At 48.0% G+C, this 19251-nt stretch overlaps 6 protein-coding genes across 6 annotated transcripts; 4 read left to right on the top strand and 2 right to left on the bottom strand.

Moving 5' to 3' along the window:
- Nucleotides 1-1573: 1573 nt before the first annotated feature.
- HO133_009439 (uncharacterized protein) lies at nucleotides 1574-3600 on the bottom strand (the record flags this gene model as incomplete). The annotated part of the gene is made up of 3 exons (XM_037300300.1): nucleotides 1574-2095; nucleotides 2156-3168; nucleotides 3222-3600. The coding sequence occupies 3 exons, from the start codon at nucleotides 3598-3600 to the stop codon at nucleotides 1574-1576; spliced, it is 1914 nt and encodes a 637-aa protein (XP_037155126.1).
- A 4049-nt stretch (nucleotides 3601-7649) lies between these two features.
- HO133_009438 (uncharacterized protein) lies at nucleotides 7650-8459 on the top strand (the record flags this gene model as incomplete). Its single annotated transcript, XM_037300299.1, has 1 exon — nucleotides 7650-8459. One exon carries the CDS (start codon nucleotides 7650-7652, stop codon nucleotides 8457-8459), a length of 810 nt encoding a protein of 269 aa, XP_037155125.1.
- Nucleotides 8460-9716: 1257 nt separating this feature from the next.
- HO133_009437 (uncharacterized protein) lies at nucleotides 9717-12492 on the top strand (the record flags this gene model as incomplete). The annotated part of the gene is made up of 3 exons (XM_037300298.1): nucleotides 9717-10121; nucleotides 11823-12128; nucleotides 12205-12492. The coding sequence occupies 3 exons, from the start codon at nucleotides 9717-9719 to the stop codon at nucleotides 12490-12492; spliced, it is 999 nt and encodes a 332-aa protein (XP_037155124.1).
- Nucleotides 12493-12715: 223 nt separating this feature from the next.
- Nucleotides 12716-13390, top strand: HO133_009436 (uncharacterized protein; the record flags this gene model as incomplete). The annotated part of the gene is made up of 1 exon (XM_037300297.1): nucleotides 12716-13390. The coding sequence occupies one exon, from the start codon at nucleotides 12716-12718 to the stop codon at nucleotides 13388-13390; it is 675 nt and encodes a 224-aa protein (XP_037155123.1).
- Nucleotides 13391-15260: 1870 nt separating this feature from the next.
- Nucleotides 15261-15653, bottom strand: HO133_009435 (uncharacterized protein; the record flags this gene model as incomplete). Its single annotated transcript, XM_037300296.1, has 2 exons — nucleotides 15261-15418; nucleotides 15491-15653. 2 exons carry the CDS (start codon nucleotides 15651-15653, stop codon nucleotides 15261-15263), a joined length of 321 nt encoding a protein of 106 aa, XP_037155122.1.
- Nucleotides 15654-17646: 1993 nt separating this feature from the next.
- Nucleotides 17647-18667, top strand: HO133_009434 (uncharacterized protein; the record flags this gene model as incomplete). Its single annotated transcript, XM_037300295.1, has 2 exons — nucleotides 17647-17895; nucleotides 17957-18667. 2 exons carry the CDS (start codon nucleotides 17647-17649, stop codon nucleotides 18665-18667), a joined length of 960 nt encoding a protein of 319 aa, XP_037155121.1.
- Nucleotides 18668-19251: the final 584 nt, after the last annotated feature.

Genomic DNA, 19251 nt, shown 5'->3' with positions numbered 1-19251 from the left:
CTGATGCCGTCGGAATCATCGCTAGGGAGAGTGGAAGAATCTAGTCACCTCAGTTATAGGAAAAAACCCATTCATGCGCCTCTCCCTGACTCAAATCTTTCATAGTGACATATGCCAATTCCATCTCTACGCCCACTTAATCCGCGTTACCATGTTTTAATCCTCTACACACCCCTTCTCGTCTACTCTTAGAGCGCCCTCATCACGTCTGACCTCCCGCCAACAGCCCTTGCCGCCCTCAGCTCCCTCCCAGCCAACCTCCATATCTACACCATAACAGAACGCGAAGTAACGATATCGACAGGTCAAACTTCCTGTCACTGAGAACGGCGACCTCTCCTACTCTTCCGTTCTGCCTGTTGGTTACCCGTCCAGTCGTAAATGGCAACCCGCATTCTCCAAACGGGGGGGGAACCTGATCGAAGTACTCTATATGCGAAGGACACTATGCCTAAGGGAGAGACAATCCCAGAGGATTGTGGTGTCCATCTCCAAGTGACGAATCCGGATTCGAATAGGCACGTGCTGCACGGAGGGGTCTGTTGCCTATCACTGGTGAAACAACCGTATGTGTCCCTGACAAGAGGAGAGATAGATCGTAAAGAGTAGTACTCTGTATCTAGTACGTGGATATATGGAACACGAGCTGTGATCCGACCAATGACCTGCAGATTGGGTATGCAAACAGTTACGGAATTATGAGACACAGCTGCTCCTAAGATGATGTAGCGTAAGTCGTGCATAGGGGGGATTTCAATTTATCTTAGAAAGGAATGAATGCATAAAATTCAAGGGAATTCCTTGTCCCTTGTAGATAAAGTGACAGTTTTTAGAGAGATTTGCGAACATCGTCACAATTTCATAAAAGGTTTCGGCCTCCGCGCACGACTTTTGCTCCATAGTCTTACCGTTAGATCCCAAGGGCAAGCCTGCCGGAGCAGCATCTGTTGGCGGAACATTTCTCATGTCCCCTTCTCCACTCTGAATCTGTCATTCTTAGCAATCTGTGCCATAGCTTCTTGCAAAACCGCCATGATTGCTCTCCTGGGGTCCTCAAGTACAATGTTTTGAACAGCGTGTTATGGCACAAGCCCCATAGCCCGGCAGCAGCGATCCTCGTATCCAAGCCTCCACTCTTACTCCAAGTCCACCGAATCCGCACGGAGAACAAGGTTTCTAATCAGTGGGTATGTCACAATTTCCATTGATTTTCATCGATATGGGGATGCTGTATTCATGTATGACGGCTACTGCATCATGAAAACAGCCGCAACAATCAAATCTAGGAGGCACTTCAACGTCACTCAGATCATGTCAGCGTGTCTAGTTCCTTCATGTTCTATGCATGCGTCCCTTCTACATCCTTCCATGCATATTCCATCATTGTTCCTTTCATATAGCTAGCCATAGATAGCAGTGCTTTGTTCTCCATCAGCTACATAATAGCTGATGGCCCCACCACTGAATCTACATGCATTCTACATCATCACCGTTGTGCCTCGCTGAGAGATCAAGCCCATCCAGCTCCGCACGTGCTCTCGGGCGTGTTCTCCCCGAGGGAACCCGAACCCAATTAACCACGCCCTTTCTGGCCCCAACGTCGCGGTTGTGTAGGCCGATGATGATCATGATACTCCACACTGCCACCATCACCCTCAGGATGCCTGCCACTCAGTGGTCCCGAGACACTGAACTGCACCGTCAACACCCCACGCGCCGGCAGCGTTAACGAGATGTCGTTATTCGAAGCCACTTTTGGCCATTCCAAATCGCCCCAATCTACATCGTCAGTCGTTTGTATCAACCTTTGAATCCTTCCTCCTGTTCTAGGTAAATTCATCGTGACGACTTGAGCGGTATTGTTGCGATTGATAAAGGTCGCTTGCCACACATTATTCGTACCCAATGATGCTACAGCCACGGTACCGTATGGCAGCACCTCGTTGGGGATGTCGTAGCGTACAGAGCCCGGGCGGATGAACTGTGTGAAGTGGCGGAAGACCCAGAAGCGCTTGGTCAGGTAGAAATTGTAGTCTTTCGTGGTTCGATAATTTGCGTCAATGTAGATGAGGGCATCATTCCAGCCGCTGCCGTTCTGAATAGTGGTTGCGCAACTGGCATCAGTACTCGGAGAGCAGGGAACCATGGTGCTTACGGCTGTCCACCAATCGAAAGACTCGGCATTGACGAGGGTCAACCACTGCCAGATCATGCGTGCCATGTCGAGCGCACTGGACATTGTGGGATCGTACTGCGCGCTCATGACCGAAGGCCCAGTCCATCCCCATTCACTGCGCATACCCGATGCCGATTGAAACGATGAGATTTCCGTCATCTTGACTGGTGGTGGAAAGCCTGATACCGAGCAGTTTTTGACAAGCTGCCTAAAGTTCAAGAGCGTCGCATCATCTGGCCAATCGTACATATGCACCGCAATTGCATCAATGTACTGGCCTGTAAGAGTCTCCGGCAACCAGTTCCCATAGTGCATCAGCGCCTGGCTGGCAATCTGACTCGTCTCGTCGCCCATGATCTTCACGGCTTTTGCGCCGGCTGAGGTTGACGCTGATGAAGCGGCTCGGAGTTGTTGAAATACAGCAGTGCGAATGCTCTGAGGTACAGCCATGCCTTCCTGGCCGCAACTGGAGAACGAGTCATCGGGCTCGTTCATGGGGGAAATGTATTCAATGGTGATGCCTTGGTCAGCCCAATAGGCCAACACTGTTTCAATGTAGGTGACAAACGCTGGTATTGCAGTCGCTTCTAAAGTCCCACCACAGGGCGCTGAAGACGCGGTGGTGGCGTTCAAGCCAGAAGGCGCTGCGTTGACGAAGAATGTGATGGATGACACATTTGCAGCTTCTGCCGCACGCAAATAGTACATTCCTGGGCCATCACGAGTCCAGTCATAAGTCCCGTCGGTTTTCATAAAGGACTCGACTCCTCGATTTACGGGAGCATCGTCAGTCTTTACAGTGACAATATCGTGATCTCCACTGGCGCCCATGTTGTATCGGTAGCCGCTTAGATAGAGCCAATCCTTCGAGAAGAGTAGCTCCGATAGATTTTGCTGTTGCTCGGAGGGAAAGTAGTTGAGATCATTAGGCCACCATGCGCCTGATGCACCGAAGGATTTGATTGTTTGTTCAGGAATTTGCATGATAGTGACTGCAATAGGAAAGATTAGGCCAATTTCCAAGTTTCATCTGGGCCTCGCTTACTTGGGGTTTGTTTGGGATCTGAAGCCTGCGCTTGATCGTAGCGGATCGGGTAATTTTGTATGATCTGTAGGAGTTGAGAAAAGTGTGGTCCTGCGTCAACAGAGCTCGGCGATCCCGAGAAATAGCTGTTGCTGCTGTTCTCGAGAGACTGCCACCATGCGACCGACGAGTAGAAGTATTGGTTAGCATGATTGCCGGTGATGTTGTTCGCAGAATCTAATGTAATCGCTTGTTCCCAAAGTGCCGTGTTTCCAAGGGGCGCTGGTGCCGATGGTACCACACTCGCTGGAGGAGAAGGAAGGCCGTTAGTTGCTGAAAAAGCTGTCTGTGCCTTGGCATTGATGATTGCTGCTAGAAAAAGGTAGAGAATGGTATTCATCTTGTGAGTGTGGCTGTGCGAATTTGCTTGCACTGAACGATTGATGACGCTGGTGAGTGCACTAAGAACATGAGATGAGTGGAAGAAAAGGATTGGGGAGTCGTCGGAGGGGACGAAACAAAATATATGGGCCCGAGACGCATGACGCGTAACTCCGAGACAGCAATTTTTGTATTATTCGGTTCAACGGATAAGCCCCAAACGAACAGAGAGCCGTGCCGTTCTGGCCGTGGCCCGTCTGACAATATAGAAATGATTCAAGGCGGCAGAGAGCACAAGGCGAACTTCCTTTCACGCAGCGTAGAGACCCACGAATACTTCAAGGGTTAACTCGTCTCGGGAGGCGATGATTGTTCGAGATCGCTCAGTCTATGAACGGAAAGTTATCGTGGGGTGTGTCATGTGCTTGTTCCTGCATCAGATCTGGTACTTGCGATTGCCGCCCGCTGGCCGTGTTTTGAAGATACATGGCTCTTTGAAGCGCTAGAAGCGCGCCAGATGATATTTTTGGCTGGCAGTAGATTACGAGGGGCGTGGGAGAGCCACTGCTCCCGTCAATGATCTCAAAGCCTATCAGGCACACCAGTCCCATCAATAAGCCACGTGGCGGAGTCACCGAAGAACCAGCCTGGCCAGAAGCAAGTTTACTGGAGTCCTGCACGGCTTTTTTCTTCTTAAATCTGACTCCCGAAAAGAAAGAAAGCATCGAGACGCAAAGCTTCCCTTTAACCTTCTTCCTTTCGTCGTATCCAAACACATTGTGTCTTCTCCGCTGAGATCCGATCATATGGCTTCTGGAGGATCCTGCCAGATCCAGATATTCACACGCCAGAGAGCACCGAACGAAGAACTTGTGGCATAGACAGGATTTCCTACAGAATGTTAACCCACAGGTTTTTCAGTATTACAGTTGACAACTCCTCGGCAACCTCTTCATGTCGCAAACAATAGCCATACCAAGACCAAGCATCGGTCACCACCACGAAGTCGAAGGCCATGTGAGTAGCTTAGATGAAAGAGCTAGCCCTCATAGTTGGCAAGCGCGTGACTGCAATGCTTTGTCTTGCCCTCAAGCTGGAATAGTCTCAGAAAGGCCCCACGCAGTGGGTCTGAGTAGGAAACCCTGCCAAGCCTCATTTTTTTGGTGGTTTGGCTGATATGAGATATTCACCCCTGGGTATATATTAGGGGGTTTCAGACCACTTTTTTTTTTGCTGTGGAATCGTGGAATATTCAGACTTTCAGCTGTGACAAAATGGATTGGTCTGAATTGGTCTGAACACCCCCACTACCAAATAGGCTTCTTTGGTGGATTTGTGATAAATCCGCTTAGTCATTGCCCGAGAAAACCGTGTAATCTTCCCCGTATCTAATCCTTAGGGGTTAACCCTAACCCTAACTTATCCGTAGGGGCTTTCTTTCGCGCCATTGAGGGGGGGGGGTCCGCGACGGCGTGGTAGGAACGACGGTAGGAACGACGGTAGGAAAGACGTAGACGTGTGGGAGGTGATAGTAATGGGAGGTAATAGTAGTAATGGAAGGTAATAGTAGTAGTGGTAAGAAGGAAGGCCTTCTAATTGGATAGATTTGCTAAGAGATATAGAATATCGACACGAGAAATCCACTAAAGAGGCCGATTTTCTTCACCAATGCTACCCCAGGGTAGCATTGGTGGATGGCGTGGATTTTTCAGATCGTGGGAAAATGAGCGATTTGCCACCAACGGTTGGTGGCAAATCGCTGAAATTCCCACGATCTGAAAAATCCACACCTAAAAAAAGTGGTCTGAAACTCCCTATTAGCATTGGTAGGTTTCGAGGTAGGTTTGACCCGGAGCGAGCTACCCCGAAGCTATTTTACTTTAATATATTATTACTTAATAACCGAACCATCACTTTTTATAAAAATTTATTTAAATATTCTTAATATATATAATATTAATATATTAATTTTTCTAAAGCTGAAGTTCGAAATTTGTAAAGTTATTAAGTTTTTTAGTTTTTTTATTTAAAATATCTTAAATTTCGGGGTAGCTTTAACCCGAAGAGAGCTACCTCGAAGCTACCCCGAAACTATTTTAAAGAAACTTTATAGTCTATAACTTCGATATATTATTACTCGATAACCGAACCATTACTTTTTATAAAAATTTATAAATATATTCTTAATATATATAATAATAATATATCAAATTTTGTAAACTTAAAGTTCGAAGTCTTTAAAGTTATTAAAGCTTTTTAAAAAAAAAAAACTAAAGATCTTAAAACAATATAATAATTAAATAAATTAAAAAATAATATCAATAAAACTTAATATATCTTTACTTATATCTATAAATTATAAAATATTAATTTAAAATTATAAAATAATTAATAAATTAGTTAAGATAATAGCTTAGATAAATAAATTTTATATAAATATTTAATAAATATAAATTTATAAAAACTGGCCTGGCTTATTCTATAATAATATTCTTAAATAAACTTATAAATATAACGAATATTTAAAGATTATTTTTGAGGTTTTCTCGGTGCACGTTAAAGAATAAGAGGGGGGTTAAAAGTATAGTTTTTAAAACTCTAATTTAAATCCTCTAAAAATAATTGATTAAGATATTTTATTGAAAATCGAAAAAAAAATTCTAATTCTACGATATTTAAATAGTTATTTTATAGAGAATTATTCTTTTATTAGAGTGCGTAGTAAAAAGTTATATATAAAAGAAACTACTTATTTTCTATTTCGGTCAATTTTGGTGAGGATCCCATACAAAATAACGATCAATGTAGCGATTCCAGGGTTTCCTACTCAGACTCTAAGGGCCCGTTTGGCTACCACCTAAAATCCACATTTTCAAGAATATTTTCAACATTTTCGTCTTATACAATTCAGTACTCTGTTTGATAACCACATTTTCGTCCTGAATGCTTACAAAGCATGAAATGTATATAAAATGTACAGGGGTTATTTCACATTTCTCAAAACTTGGGGTAGGGCAAGTTTTCATCCAAAATGTACGCTACAGGTGGGCTACATCGCTGGATCCAAGGCCATAATTATCATAAATAGTTACATATATCATGGCTATGATCGATGATTCGTGTCAGCTTGGGCTGGTACCTCTTCTGATGCTTCATAATTGATGGGAGGATTACTAAGAGCTTTTGCCATAGTAACTATATTAGCAAGAGGTGATAGAGGTGGTAGACTATCCATGTTGAAGACTGGTAGATATCTACTGTACGAATTTTGCTGCGGAGAAAGGTCTTGGCAACTTTTTAGCGTCCAGCTGAATCAGCCGAAATGTGACTACCAAATGGAACCGTATATATAATCTATATATATTGAAAATCTACTAGCCTCGTTTTGAAGCCTACATTTTTGAAATTAGTGTGGTTGGGTTGAAATGTATGAAAATGTGGATTTTAGGTGGTAGCCAAACGGGCCCTAAGGGAAGGGTATGACGAAATTTCGGCCCGGAAAAAAGGGTTTTCCGACCCACCACTACCAACCCTTCCGAATAGAGTCTGAGTACGGAGACTAAGCTGGAATGAAGGACCGACCAGTGCGCGAAGTGAGACGGTCAACTCATTAGTATTTCTACGTACGCCAAACTTCTAACAGGTTTAGCGCAGCCGAAGCCCGCATCAGAAGCCGCAGTAACGGACTGGGGGCATTAATATTGGTCGTTGCCATAAATGCAACCTAATACTTGTTCATTGATGAGAGTTGTAGATAGATCATTGCCTCTTTGTCTGTTTCCTACGAGACCTTCCCACTCCTCAGCTTCTACCCTGCGACCCTAACACACGAAATCATCTCATCTCAAATCAGTCGGCTTTACTCGTAAGCATCTTGGCTCCTACGCCCGAGTCCATCGCACTCTTGTACAAACGGCTGTTTCTCATCTTCAATAAGACATCGAACAGCTTTGCTCTTGCTTTTCAATCATATTGAATCTTTGAAGTTGCTATCTCAGCGGCCCCACACCGTGTTCCAGCTTCCAAGACTCACGAAATAAGACCTACTACGCGAGAACCGGCCTCACAATGGCAACCACGATTCCTGCGCCCCTCATTGGCAAAGTCGCCATTATCACAGGGGCTTCTCGCGGTATTGGTGCAGCCATCGCCATCGAGCTCGCTCGAAAGGGAGCTGCCGCAATCGCCATCACCTACATGGGCAACCTTCCTGCCGCCGAGAACACTCTAGCCAAAATCAGAGCAACGAGTCCCCAAACCACCTGCATCGCTATCAAAGCCGACTTGTTATCCCCCACTTTCGGCGAAGACGTTGTCAAAGCTGCCCTTTCCGATCTCAAGACACCCCACCTCGACATTGTCATCAACAACGCCGCGATATCCGACATGAGATACCAGGAACCCTTCGAGGAGATGACCTACGAAGGTTTCGAGAGAATGATGCGAGGCAACGGCTGGGGGACCATCCAGCTAATCCGCGCCGCACTTCCACACATCCGTCCCGGCGGTCGCATCATCAACATATCCTCCACATCCTCCAAGCGACCAAACCTCGACCCAGTGATGGCATACGGCATGTCGAAAGCTGCTCTTGACAGTATCACGCGCAGCCTAGCGGTCAAGTACGCTGCAGAAAAGAAGATCACGATCAACAGCGTTAGCCCTGGCCCCACTGAGACTGATCTGCTGGCGCAGACGCTCAAGGGGGATGAGAAGCTCGCTGCGAGCGTGGCGCAGGGCTCGACTGCGGAGAAAAGAACTGGAACGCCGGAAGACGTGGCGGGAATTGTAGGCTTTCTAGCAAGCGACGAGGCGAGGTGGGTCAATGGAAATCACGTGCCAGCTAGTGGAGGCAGGGCAGGCATTATGGATTCATGAGAACAAGGATCGTTGATGAACCTTCGATGCTAGCCTTCGTAAATCGGTGTTTGCGTTATATCAAGGTAAAGCGAGCTTGTCAGACTCGTTACATTTTGTAAGAGAATGTAGCAAAAGTCATACATAGGAGTGAAAATGCTGAATGAAGTCTACAGTCCAGGCTCGGTGCCAGAAGAAAGTGACCCTGATTTGGAACTTTCTTTTTAGAACTCGTCGATCTGCAAGGCGATTGAGTGTTGAAATACTACAGTTCAGGCGCGGTGCTAGAAAAGATGGTCCCCATTGACGAGACCTTCCTTGGAAATCCGTCATTTCACCTCGGACGGTTGATCTTTTATATCTGACATGCTTTGATAGAAAGAGCCGATTCGTTCAGGCGGAGACCCATATAAATGGGGCGCAAATGAAACAAAGAGAGCCGTCTCATGTTAGTATTTAATTTTACGAATACTAAGCATGACTTTCGTTCCCTTCTCTTATGTCGAAGTCGTCTACAGCGGCCATTTAGGCTCTAAAGATACGGCGTTGCGCAGAATGCTTTGTATCGATAATACTACTTGCTCTGCATGCTACGGGCTGTTCTAGGAGACACACAGGTGAATCGCGATGTAGTCCCTTGGTTGTACAACCAATTCTATGACATGTTTCCTGAGTTGATGAATCAATCTCAAATCACCCTGTACCTTACGACGTTGAGGCGATCAACAACCAGCGTCTATTTCTTATGCACGCTAAGAACAACAGAAAACTGGATGGATCTTTTCTTTCCTTTTGAAAGAATTACGCAGGAATTTTGACAAAGAGCACTCTTTGTATGGGCTTTCCTAAGGCACAATTGACACATCGGGTGATTACCTCTCCACAAAGGACTCTTTTTTGACAATAAACGCCAGAAATTTCGTCGCATTGACAGAATCACTGTCCCTTCAGCTGGCCCTATGGCGGCCCTCACTGAGGAACAATTTTCTTTTGACGGAGATCTGAGGGTTGTCCGCAACAAAGCCAACCTACAGGGTCGACGTGCCGCTGTTTACATCTTGAGTCGCTCTGTGAGGTCACTCTTAAAGTCCCTACTATCTCCAACTCCATGTCCAAAGAAATTCTCCTTCGAGAAACACCTACCTACCACAAAAATAAGCCACTTAACTAATCATATTTCGCCATCTTCTTTCCTACCTCCGCTTCTTACGATCGGCCGTGCCGAATATCTAGCCAGTATCTCAGCTCCAACGCCACTTGAATATTGCTACATTTATCATGTCTCCAATCACCTTTACCCTGTTTATCATCTATGCCCTGAGTGCCGGTGTCCTCATCGCATCATCTCCAACACCAGGACCCTCAATACGGGCAGGCGTCAACATCACCGTCTTCAGCGATACCGCCTGCGGCCACAGCCCGCAGAACCATAGCTTCTCTTATGGTTTCATGTGGCCTACACCCTTCACCACGCAATCGTACACGCTCAGCCGAGCACTCTCGTCCGAGGAGCGACTCGACTGGAGCAATCCCTATCCCGCCGGCGGCCGTGCGCCGAACCCGGGGGAGATCCCACAGGCGTGCGGAACGTACCTGCAGACCACGAATCCGGACTCCGCGAACCCTCACAGCGGTAGTACGCTGCACGCGGGAACTTGTTACTTGATGGTTGGCGGAGCGGCGGTATGTGAAACACTCTTCGAGAAGACATCAAAGACGATGAAGACTAATGCTTTCCACCTAGTGCGTGAACTTGTGGAATACACAGTGGCCTCCCAGATATAATGTTACTACTGGCGAAGCCATAGTATATCAGACGTCAACTTGACGCTCTATGAGACGCAAGCGCGCTGGTCTGCTAGATCTGAATGTCATAGCTAATGCCGCTGGAACTAGTGCTAAAAGGGGACGTGAAAGAGGTAAGTCAGTTCACATGCAATTGATTTCCCAGAAATCTCATGAAGTGAAATAGTCTTTGGGATGGGGAGAACATCCAAAAGAACCACCTCATGCGTCACTTCCAGATTCATTCCTTCCGCAGTAACTTGTCCCGAATTGATAGTTTCGCACATTTATCTCTGTGAGTTCACATGATGTACGGTCCACTTCTTCACCAGTCCTTTATCTGTAGGTATCTTGGTATGTTTCAACCTCTTCCTTCCCCAAACAATTCTCTCTCCGCAGAAAGTTACGAGCCTCTACTATGATTTCATATCTTGCTCGCTTATTTGATAGATAAGCTCGATAGTACTTGGGAAGATTTGGAGGTGAAGCTTACTTGTGCCACCCACTTAATTAACCACTCACCTCCTCTACACATATCTTATATTCAACTTTCTTAAATATCTGTCTCTCAAGCATTTATCTCTCAAGCACTTGTCTCTCTAACATTTATCTCTCTAATATTTATCTCTCTAATATTTATCTCTCTAATATTTATCTCTCTAACATTTATCTCTCTAATATTCATCTCTCTAATATTTATCTCTCTAATATTTATCTCTCTAACATTTACCTCTTTAACATTCATCTCTCGAACATTCATCCCTTCAACCTTCATATCTCCAGTATTCATTTCTCGAACATTCATCTCTCAAAATTCATCTCTACACATTCACATCTTAATCTTTTCACATCTATCTATAAAGTTCACCTCTTCACTTCTTAAACTATTTAAATCCCCTCCCTCTTCTAACTTCCATCCTTCCCAAAATATCCTTCCTACATCATCCTTTTTATACTATCCTTCGAAATAGATCACTAACTGTCTCTTACACACACCAATCACCTTTACTACATTTCCACGTCTCTACATCGCACTATCATGATGTATTCTACTCCTCTACACCTCTCCTCTCGAATAACATTGAGGAAGGACTTCGCCACCAGACGATACGTGATTCGTTGATCTAGCGCATTTGCCAAAGGATATGTAAGTCAACTATAAGAAAGTAAAAGAAAATTTTGATGCTAATTCTTCTCAGTCTCGCTAGTTACTTCGCTGTCAATCTTCACCGCGTAGTGAAGAGAGTGAGTACCCTGAAAGTCTTCGAAAGCCGGCTTCTGACCGATTTGGCCAGCTTCACTGATCAACTTCACCAATAAGCTTCACCAGTTGAGTTCACCGCACAGAGTGATCAGCCAACTACAATAGGCAGCTTCATCCTCGACTTTCACCTCCTTTTTAACTATATAATCATCGTTCTCTTTCCTCTAGACATCTTGTTTTAGAGGTCTCAGAAAAGGCTGATTCTCTTTTTACAGAACCATATACCTTGTGCTATATGTGGACGGGCGCCATTGGCCAGCAAAGTGAGCCTCGAGGACTATGTATAATAACTCACAGGCCGCGTTTCAAGTGTCCCACTGCTGACGCTGATACAGACTGAAGACATTCAAAGGTCCTGTGTCGTGAATGCCAAATTCATGACTCCCAAAGGGTACGGTCCCCAAGGAGCAAAGCCGCTCGAGATGAGAGCCCGGCCCCATGACTATCAGCTCCAAGGCTTGCAATGGTTGAGCCTACCCAATCCTGTAGGAAAAATCCTCGCCAACGACATGGGTCTCGGCAAAACACTCCAAGCTCTCGCCACTGCTGCCGCACTTCCAAACAGACCCAACGGCGCTCGCCAGGTGCTGGTTGTTGTCCCTTGCCAAGTGCTCCGGAATCGGTTCAACGAAACGAACAAGGTCCACAACCCTGACACGCATTCTCACTCAATGGCTACGGTGATAGACATGACATACACGCTAACCATGCTTTTAGGCTGGCCTTCCCTCTCTCAACCGTCCGCCTCCTGGTCCTCCTGCGTCACCCAGCGTAGGCTCGGGTGAGGCTACCAGCAGCTCCAGCACCGACAACGACGGGGGTTCGGGAGACGAGCACGTTTCGGGCGCGTCTTCTGCCCGTACGCCCTCCGGCTCGCCCCCGCCTCCCTCGTGCGGCGACTCGCTCAATGGGCATGGCCCTCCCCCTCCTTCTTCGGAGGATGAAGATGAAGAGATCGAGGATGCAGCGGCTGCTACATGGGCAGGAGGGCATGAAACCAACTGATCCTACCGTCGATCAACTCAGAAGCTACGACGTTGTCATGACAACACCCGCGAACATTTCTTTACAGATACGTGCCTACAAGGAGGCTCGTGTACTCTTGCGTCGCGACAAGACAATGACGATCAATGGCGTATCGATCGTCTCTCTCAGGAAGAAGACAATTTGTAAATACTTGGCGAAACTCTCGGAGCTGGAACAGAGAATATACCAAGCCACCCACAACATGGCCAAGATGAAGTTGGGATCAATGTTGAAGTCCGGCAAAGCACCAACTGGTCAGCTCGTCCACATCTCGGATAATTTCTTACGTTTGAGGCAAGCATGCTGTGCTCCAGGTTTGCTTTTGGATGCATCAAAAGCCAGAGTCGAGAAGCAGATCATCAAGAACGAAGCAGATGAAGATGATGAGAACCCTCAAGAGAACACAGACGCACAGTACACCATATCCAGAGAACTGGAGCAACTTTGCCGGTCGGTGGAGAAAGACCATGTGCTACCGGCGAAGACCAGGGTGCTACTCAGTCTCTTGGACCGGATCTACGGACAAGACCCTGAAGCAAAGGTCCTGATCTTCACGGAATGGACGAAGCATTTGCAGCGCAGTTCTCGCGGATACAACTTTTCCCCTTTCCATGGTGAGCTCTCACCTAATCAGAGGGATGAAGCCCAAGCAGAGTATTTCCCCGATGGCGTCAATGGATCGATCCTCACCGTTGGGGCTGGTAGAGTGGGGTCGAATCTGGTGAAGGCGAACATTGTGATCATGTTGAGCCCGCCTTGGAACCCACAGCGAGACGCTCAAGCAATGGACCGGGCCTATCGGATCGGACAACATTTAGACGTCGAGGTCCACCGCATCTTCACCCTCTCTATGGAACTTCGAACAGGCTACAATTGAAAGACACTACCAATCATCGCTGGCTCATACGGGGCGAATTACTAATTCATACCCCAAAAGTATGGATCCTTACCGAATCATACCCCTACACCCAATTTCACCCAAATATGGGGTATGATTCGGTAATTTGCCATTGCTTGGGGTATGATTCGGTAAGTTGTCAAAGTGGCCTCAAACTACGAAGGAGATAATCCGCGATCTGGCCTATTCGATCATAGAAATAAGGGAGTTTCTCCGACCGCATTTGATGAGAATTCTATCAGCCTAAAAACATCAGACGAAAGCCGAGTGGGCGAAATTTCGAGCCCGGGGATGTCCGCACTTCACGCTGCAGACACCCCTATTCGGGCCTATATCGGGCCCCGTAGGGCCCTTCATAAGACCCCGCAGGGCCCCCAAAGGAATAATTCCTAACAATACCACCGTCATCAATAATCAAGTTGACGACTACTATCAGACGTTTAGTAAGATTAAGCCTACCGCTATCGCTATCTTCATCAGACCGTCTCGTATCAAGAAGCTATTATTCAAGACCCTTATCAAATTATATCCTAAGCAATGGCGAATTACCGAATCATACCCCATTTTTTGGTGTGATTTGGTGTAGGGGTATGATTCGGTAACTTGCCCGGCTCATACGGCCAGGATCACAGCGAGAACAGTCAAGGGGGCACGACCACGGACCCTGGAAGAGAAGATGCCCAGGGCATGTATGTGTCGTCTCGGTACGAGCCACACTCGAGATCGAGACCTTGCGGGCTATGGAAGGGGATTCAGATCAGTCCTCAGATGCATCGACTTCAGGTAGAGTATACGGGCGTCGAAAGACGAGGCTTGGGTCTGTGATAATGTCGATGATTGAGGATGAGGATACCTAAGGATGAGGATGTCCTTGACTGATAAATGTAAGTAGTTCCTGCCACGGCGTTCCGGATACAGTACCCGCTATGGGACCCAGTAGCATTAAACATATCGACGTGACTGCTGCAAATCGCTACCCTTGCGAAAGCAATCACGTGCGCGCTTTCCCCGAGTCATTGAATGCGATACCATCATCTGAGTGAGTGGAGCTGCTTGCCATCCCTCCCGCTTTACGGAGGTTGAGTCCTGCACATGGCCGAGGAAAAGGTCCAGGTGTCGGATATCGCCTCTTACAATGCGCTCGGAACTGTGTCGGAAAGGCACCTACCCCGAGGCCCGCTCAGGTCCATGGTCCCCCTATCGGCCCAAAAGACGCCCCTATGTACACTCCCGGGAATGAATTCCAGGGTGTTCCACTATAGGGCTGCCTTCCGATAGTAGGGCTAGGGCTGGTGCTAGCGCCTTGCGGGACTCTACGTTTTGTCAACCTCCGTACACGGTCTGTCATAGAAACCCAAGTCTCAAGTACATGAAGCCTCGTCCTCCGACTGCCAGCTAAATCTCAGTGTATGTCATCGAGGCATCAGCCATGCCACACTACAGTTATAGAGAGGAAGTCCCCGTCGGACGGGGACTCCGTCTTTGGGAGGTCGCGCTTCAGACGACGAGAAAACTTGACGCCTCATGCGGAGCGGCTCTAGAGCAGTACAGTCGCGCTTCTCACTTTCCGAGCCCACGCTCTCTTCTCTTCTGCCCAATCTACGCCGGTGGCAATAATGAACAGCGTGCCGGCTCCGGGGCTCGCGGGTCGAGGAAAAGACGATGAGGAGAGGACAGCTTGTAGATCAGACGTTCTATAGACCCTTATCTCGTTACAGAACATGTACTCGTACAGTCCGCATCCCACCACTGTCATGCTCGTCTAGTGCCAAAACCCTTCCCCCAAAAACAGTATTGCAATGTCAACCCTTCTATTGTACCATATTCCCACGGCTCAGGGTTTCCACCGTTATAGCATCGCAGCTCCTCCAACAATGGCAGCCAGTCCGCCAGCAACGGCCCAATCCGGCGAGAGCATGGCGGCAGCAGCTTTTTTGGTCGCAGCAGTACTGGCGGAACTTGAGGTGGCGGTGCTGGTCTTGGAGCTAGTGCTTGATCCCGTTGGCTCTGTTCAGACATCAGTATCAGCAGCTGTTTCTTCGAACTTATGATCAACGAAAGCTGGAGAAAGCTGCTTACGCGTTGCTCTAGACGAGGCAGCTGCGGAGCCCACGGCGTCACCGGGACCGTTGTTGCCACTGCCACCAGCGTCCCCGCTACCGCTGGAACCGACTGGTGACTGGGGAATAGCGTAGGCGAAGGTGAAGAGAGTGAAGGCGAGGAGGAAATTGAGGAGCTGCATTTTGAGAGGTGAGGGCAATGTATCGTTGTACTCGTAAATCAGAAATCCGTTTCGATGCAGGCAGATTCTTCAGGAAATTGATCTAGGCCCGGAGGCTTCTGCAGCTCTTAAGAAAGCAGAGCACGGCGCAGGGGAGCTGTCAAAGCGGATGACGACATGGGAAAGCTGAGTGTGATTTCCGAAGATATCCATCCTTCATCGGCACCATCAACAACATATCATCAGCATATCTGTGCCAATTCCAAGTCCGGGACATTTGAAAATACAGATATGCTCCTCTTGAAGAGAGATAAGAAAGCACGAGGAGCAGAGTGCAATTCTGATAGGTGGACGAATCCTATCTTAGTCTCTTAGCCTGCTGCAGTGGCTGCGTCTAGATAAACCACCAAACGGAATTGGAAGCATCGGGCAGATCACCGCAGATTCATGTCACGTGCAGCATGAGAACCTTTGCCATTGAACCATCGCCCTCACCACCCTTCCCATGTCATCCAAATACCCAATTCTCCCTCTTGAGAAGTGGGCATACCGGGAAGCGGCGGGAGTGGCGCAATCTTAGAAGCTTGGATCCTCCACTAGCACTCTTTGAGATTCGGCACTCGCATCATTCTCGGCATGTGCAAGCGAGTACGAGTGGTGTAGGAGAAAATAAAGAGCACCGCAACACCATTGTACCAGGGCCATTAGGAATCGAACCTAATACGAACTAAATACCCCCAACAACAGTAGGAGTGGCGCGAGGAAGTGACCAGGCAAAGATCAAACACTTGCATGCTGCATGCGTGTACCTTCGAGTGTACCTTCGAGTGTGATACTCCCGCGATATCACGATAGAGAATCAGATTGGCTGACGAATTCGTTCCTTAGTCACATCAGGAGATAACAGGGTAAGAGAGCTCCTGGAAATACGGGAGTCTCCATTGTACAGGCAATTGGTGGGTGTCCATGGTCTTCGACGGTGGTCATCGAGTGACTAGGTGATATCCATACCGAAAATGCAGGTACACTCGAAAGTGAAGAGATGAGGGCCATCGAAAGAGCAGAGCAGTGTAAAATATCAACGAAGATCATGTCACAGGGAACAGATCTCCTGTTGTTAAAATGGTCGATGTGGTGGTACAATTCCGAGCTGCATCATCGATCCGGGTCGCCTTGCTGCGTGCACGAATACCATTTACGGTTCGAGCTGGTTGTCCACGTACCCATGACACCTCCATATGGCCAAACCAGAAAGATAGTTTTACATCTTTCGTTCTCATTGACATCATCAGTGCGTAAGAGCCAATGACTTCCACACGGGCAAAGTGGTGGAGTACGTCGAAAACGAAGAGAAGCTGCTTTCCAGGTAGAATGAGGAGCCGCCGAGCTGGCCAAAACGAACGACAACCAGTTCGCTATACATGCAGTCTTTTCATATAAAAACACTCTATGTGGCATCAGAATTGATCCTAAGTTACTGGCGCAGACAAGATTGTTGTTCTCGTGAGATGGTGGCAAAATGTATTTTTAGCGTGCGTCGCTAGTGTGGTGACTTCCGTTCTTTTTGATAGACAATGTTCATTTCCCCGCACTCCCTTCTGCTTTTGCATCCGGCAGCATCAACATCCGGACATTCTCCAGCGAATCGCATACCTTGCTCCACCACGCCATCGACGCTATGACAAACCATTGAAGCCTGGTGGCACGCAGCCTTGCGATGGACGAGATCCAGCTGCACTTGCCCACCACTAAACTTTCGCAATGGACAATAGACCACGTTGCCCGCTCCTGCCTAGCCGTACAAATGTCATGATGTCAACTTCAAGAGAGAAAAAGAGGGCGGAACGAAGGTCGTGCAGAGTGACGGAGGCCAACATGGGGAAGGAACGAGTGCGGGGAACAAGAGCTTCATATACTGCCCTCTCCTCCTGCAGGAACCGGTCTCTAAACATTCAACGCCTAGCAACTCCATTCACCGAGATATACCTAAACCACTGAAACCGCAAACGCCAACATGCGCCTCACCTTTGCTTGCCTAGCGAGTCTCCTGGCCTCGGCCGTAGCCGCTCCAGTCGAGAAGAGGGTCAATACGCTGCCACCGGTCGACAGTGCTACCGACGAGTCCGTCCTGCAATTAGCTCTGTACCTGGAACACCTCGAGCTCGCTTTGTATACCGGTGGTTATGAGAACTTTACGGATGCTGAGTACACTGCAGCTGGCTTCCCCGCTGGCTTCCGTGAGAACGTTGGCGTGATTGCTTCGGTACGCTGTCTTACGATGCCATACCATCTACTGAAGCAGTGCTAACGAGAGTCTCTGACAGCATGAAGCAACCCACTCCGCTACCATCAGCGCCATCCTCGAGAAAGCCGGCTACACCCCTGTCCCAACATGCAGTTACAAGTTTCCCTACGACTCCCCCACCTCCTTCGTCGACCTAGCCAACATGATCACCTCCGTCGGCATCGGTGCATACCTTGGGGGCGCAGAACTTCTCACGGATGACCCAATGCTAGAGGTCGCTTCAGCCAGCATTCTCACTGTTGAAGCTCGCCACGATTCATACCTCCGAGCCGGTGTTGGTGCCTCACCATTCCCTACGTCCTTCGATACCGCTCTGACAGCCGTTTTCGCGTACAACCTCGCTCAGATGTTCATCGTCGAGTGCCCACAGCAGCTACCTCTTCCTATCCTACCCAAGCTGACACTCGAGTCGCCCATGCCACCTTCAAACCTTCAGCCTCCGACTCCTGCCGGAACATTGCTCAAGTTCATCTATGATCCCTCGACATTCTTCGTCGAGGTGGCGCCTGGCACACCTCTCTACATTGGTTTGATCAACATGGTCACGAACGTTACCTACACCGAAGTCACAAGCTGCGGTACTGGTTGTGCTACCATCCCTGTCCCTGAGGGAGCAGCTGGAGCAGCGTTTGCTGTGCTTACGACCTTCCCCACTGCTGATGCATTGACGGAGGATCAGCTGTCGAGCTTCGGTACTCTTGCTGGCCCGGCGGAGGTCATTCTTTCCTGAGCCGAGACAAGTGACACTACATAAACGAGGATAGCAGCGGTGGTTGAATGTCAAGCAAAAGCCTGCACGTTGATAATGCGACGGTTAATGTACATATCCATAGCTCTAATGCCTAATTTGCTAATTCAGGGGAAATTTCCCAAATCTTGATCAGTCTCACGTGCACATGAAGGTTCTATACAGAGGTGTCCTATGCAATAATGGGTGGAAGGCTCGATTGGACATGATTGGTCAATTGGCATGAGCTTGGCGCCAAGACCAGCCGTTTGAAGGTTACGAGGGTCAACAGTTCTCGGAACTCTGAAAGAAGCAGCATCGACGAGGAAGTCTGCGCTCGTTCATATGCAATTTCCGTCATGCGCAGCGAATGCTTATGTGCTGATACCTCCAATTCTCTCTGCATCGACAGCTTGCCATCCAGGCTTCCCATCCTTTCCCCTCAACTCCTCTCCGCCTCAGTCATTCCGATTCCCTTCACTAATGGATAGCCATACCACCGCACCACCACGTCCTCATCCGCCTCGCCGGCATCATCCCCAAGCAATTCGTACAACCAATAATACCCTCTCTTCCCAACAAAACCA

The sequence above is a fragment of the Letharia lupina genome, assembly GCF_014066315.1.
Source record: "Letharia lupina isolate WasteWater1 chromosome Unknown contig_6, whole genome shotgun sequence".
NCBI lineage: Eukaryota > Fungi > Ascomycota > Lecanoromycetes > Lecanorales > Parmeliaceae > Letharia > Letharia lupina.
Note: the sequence above shows the minus strand (reverse complement) of the source record. Positions and strands in the feature narration are given on the sequence as shown.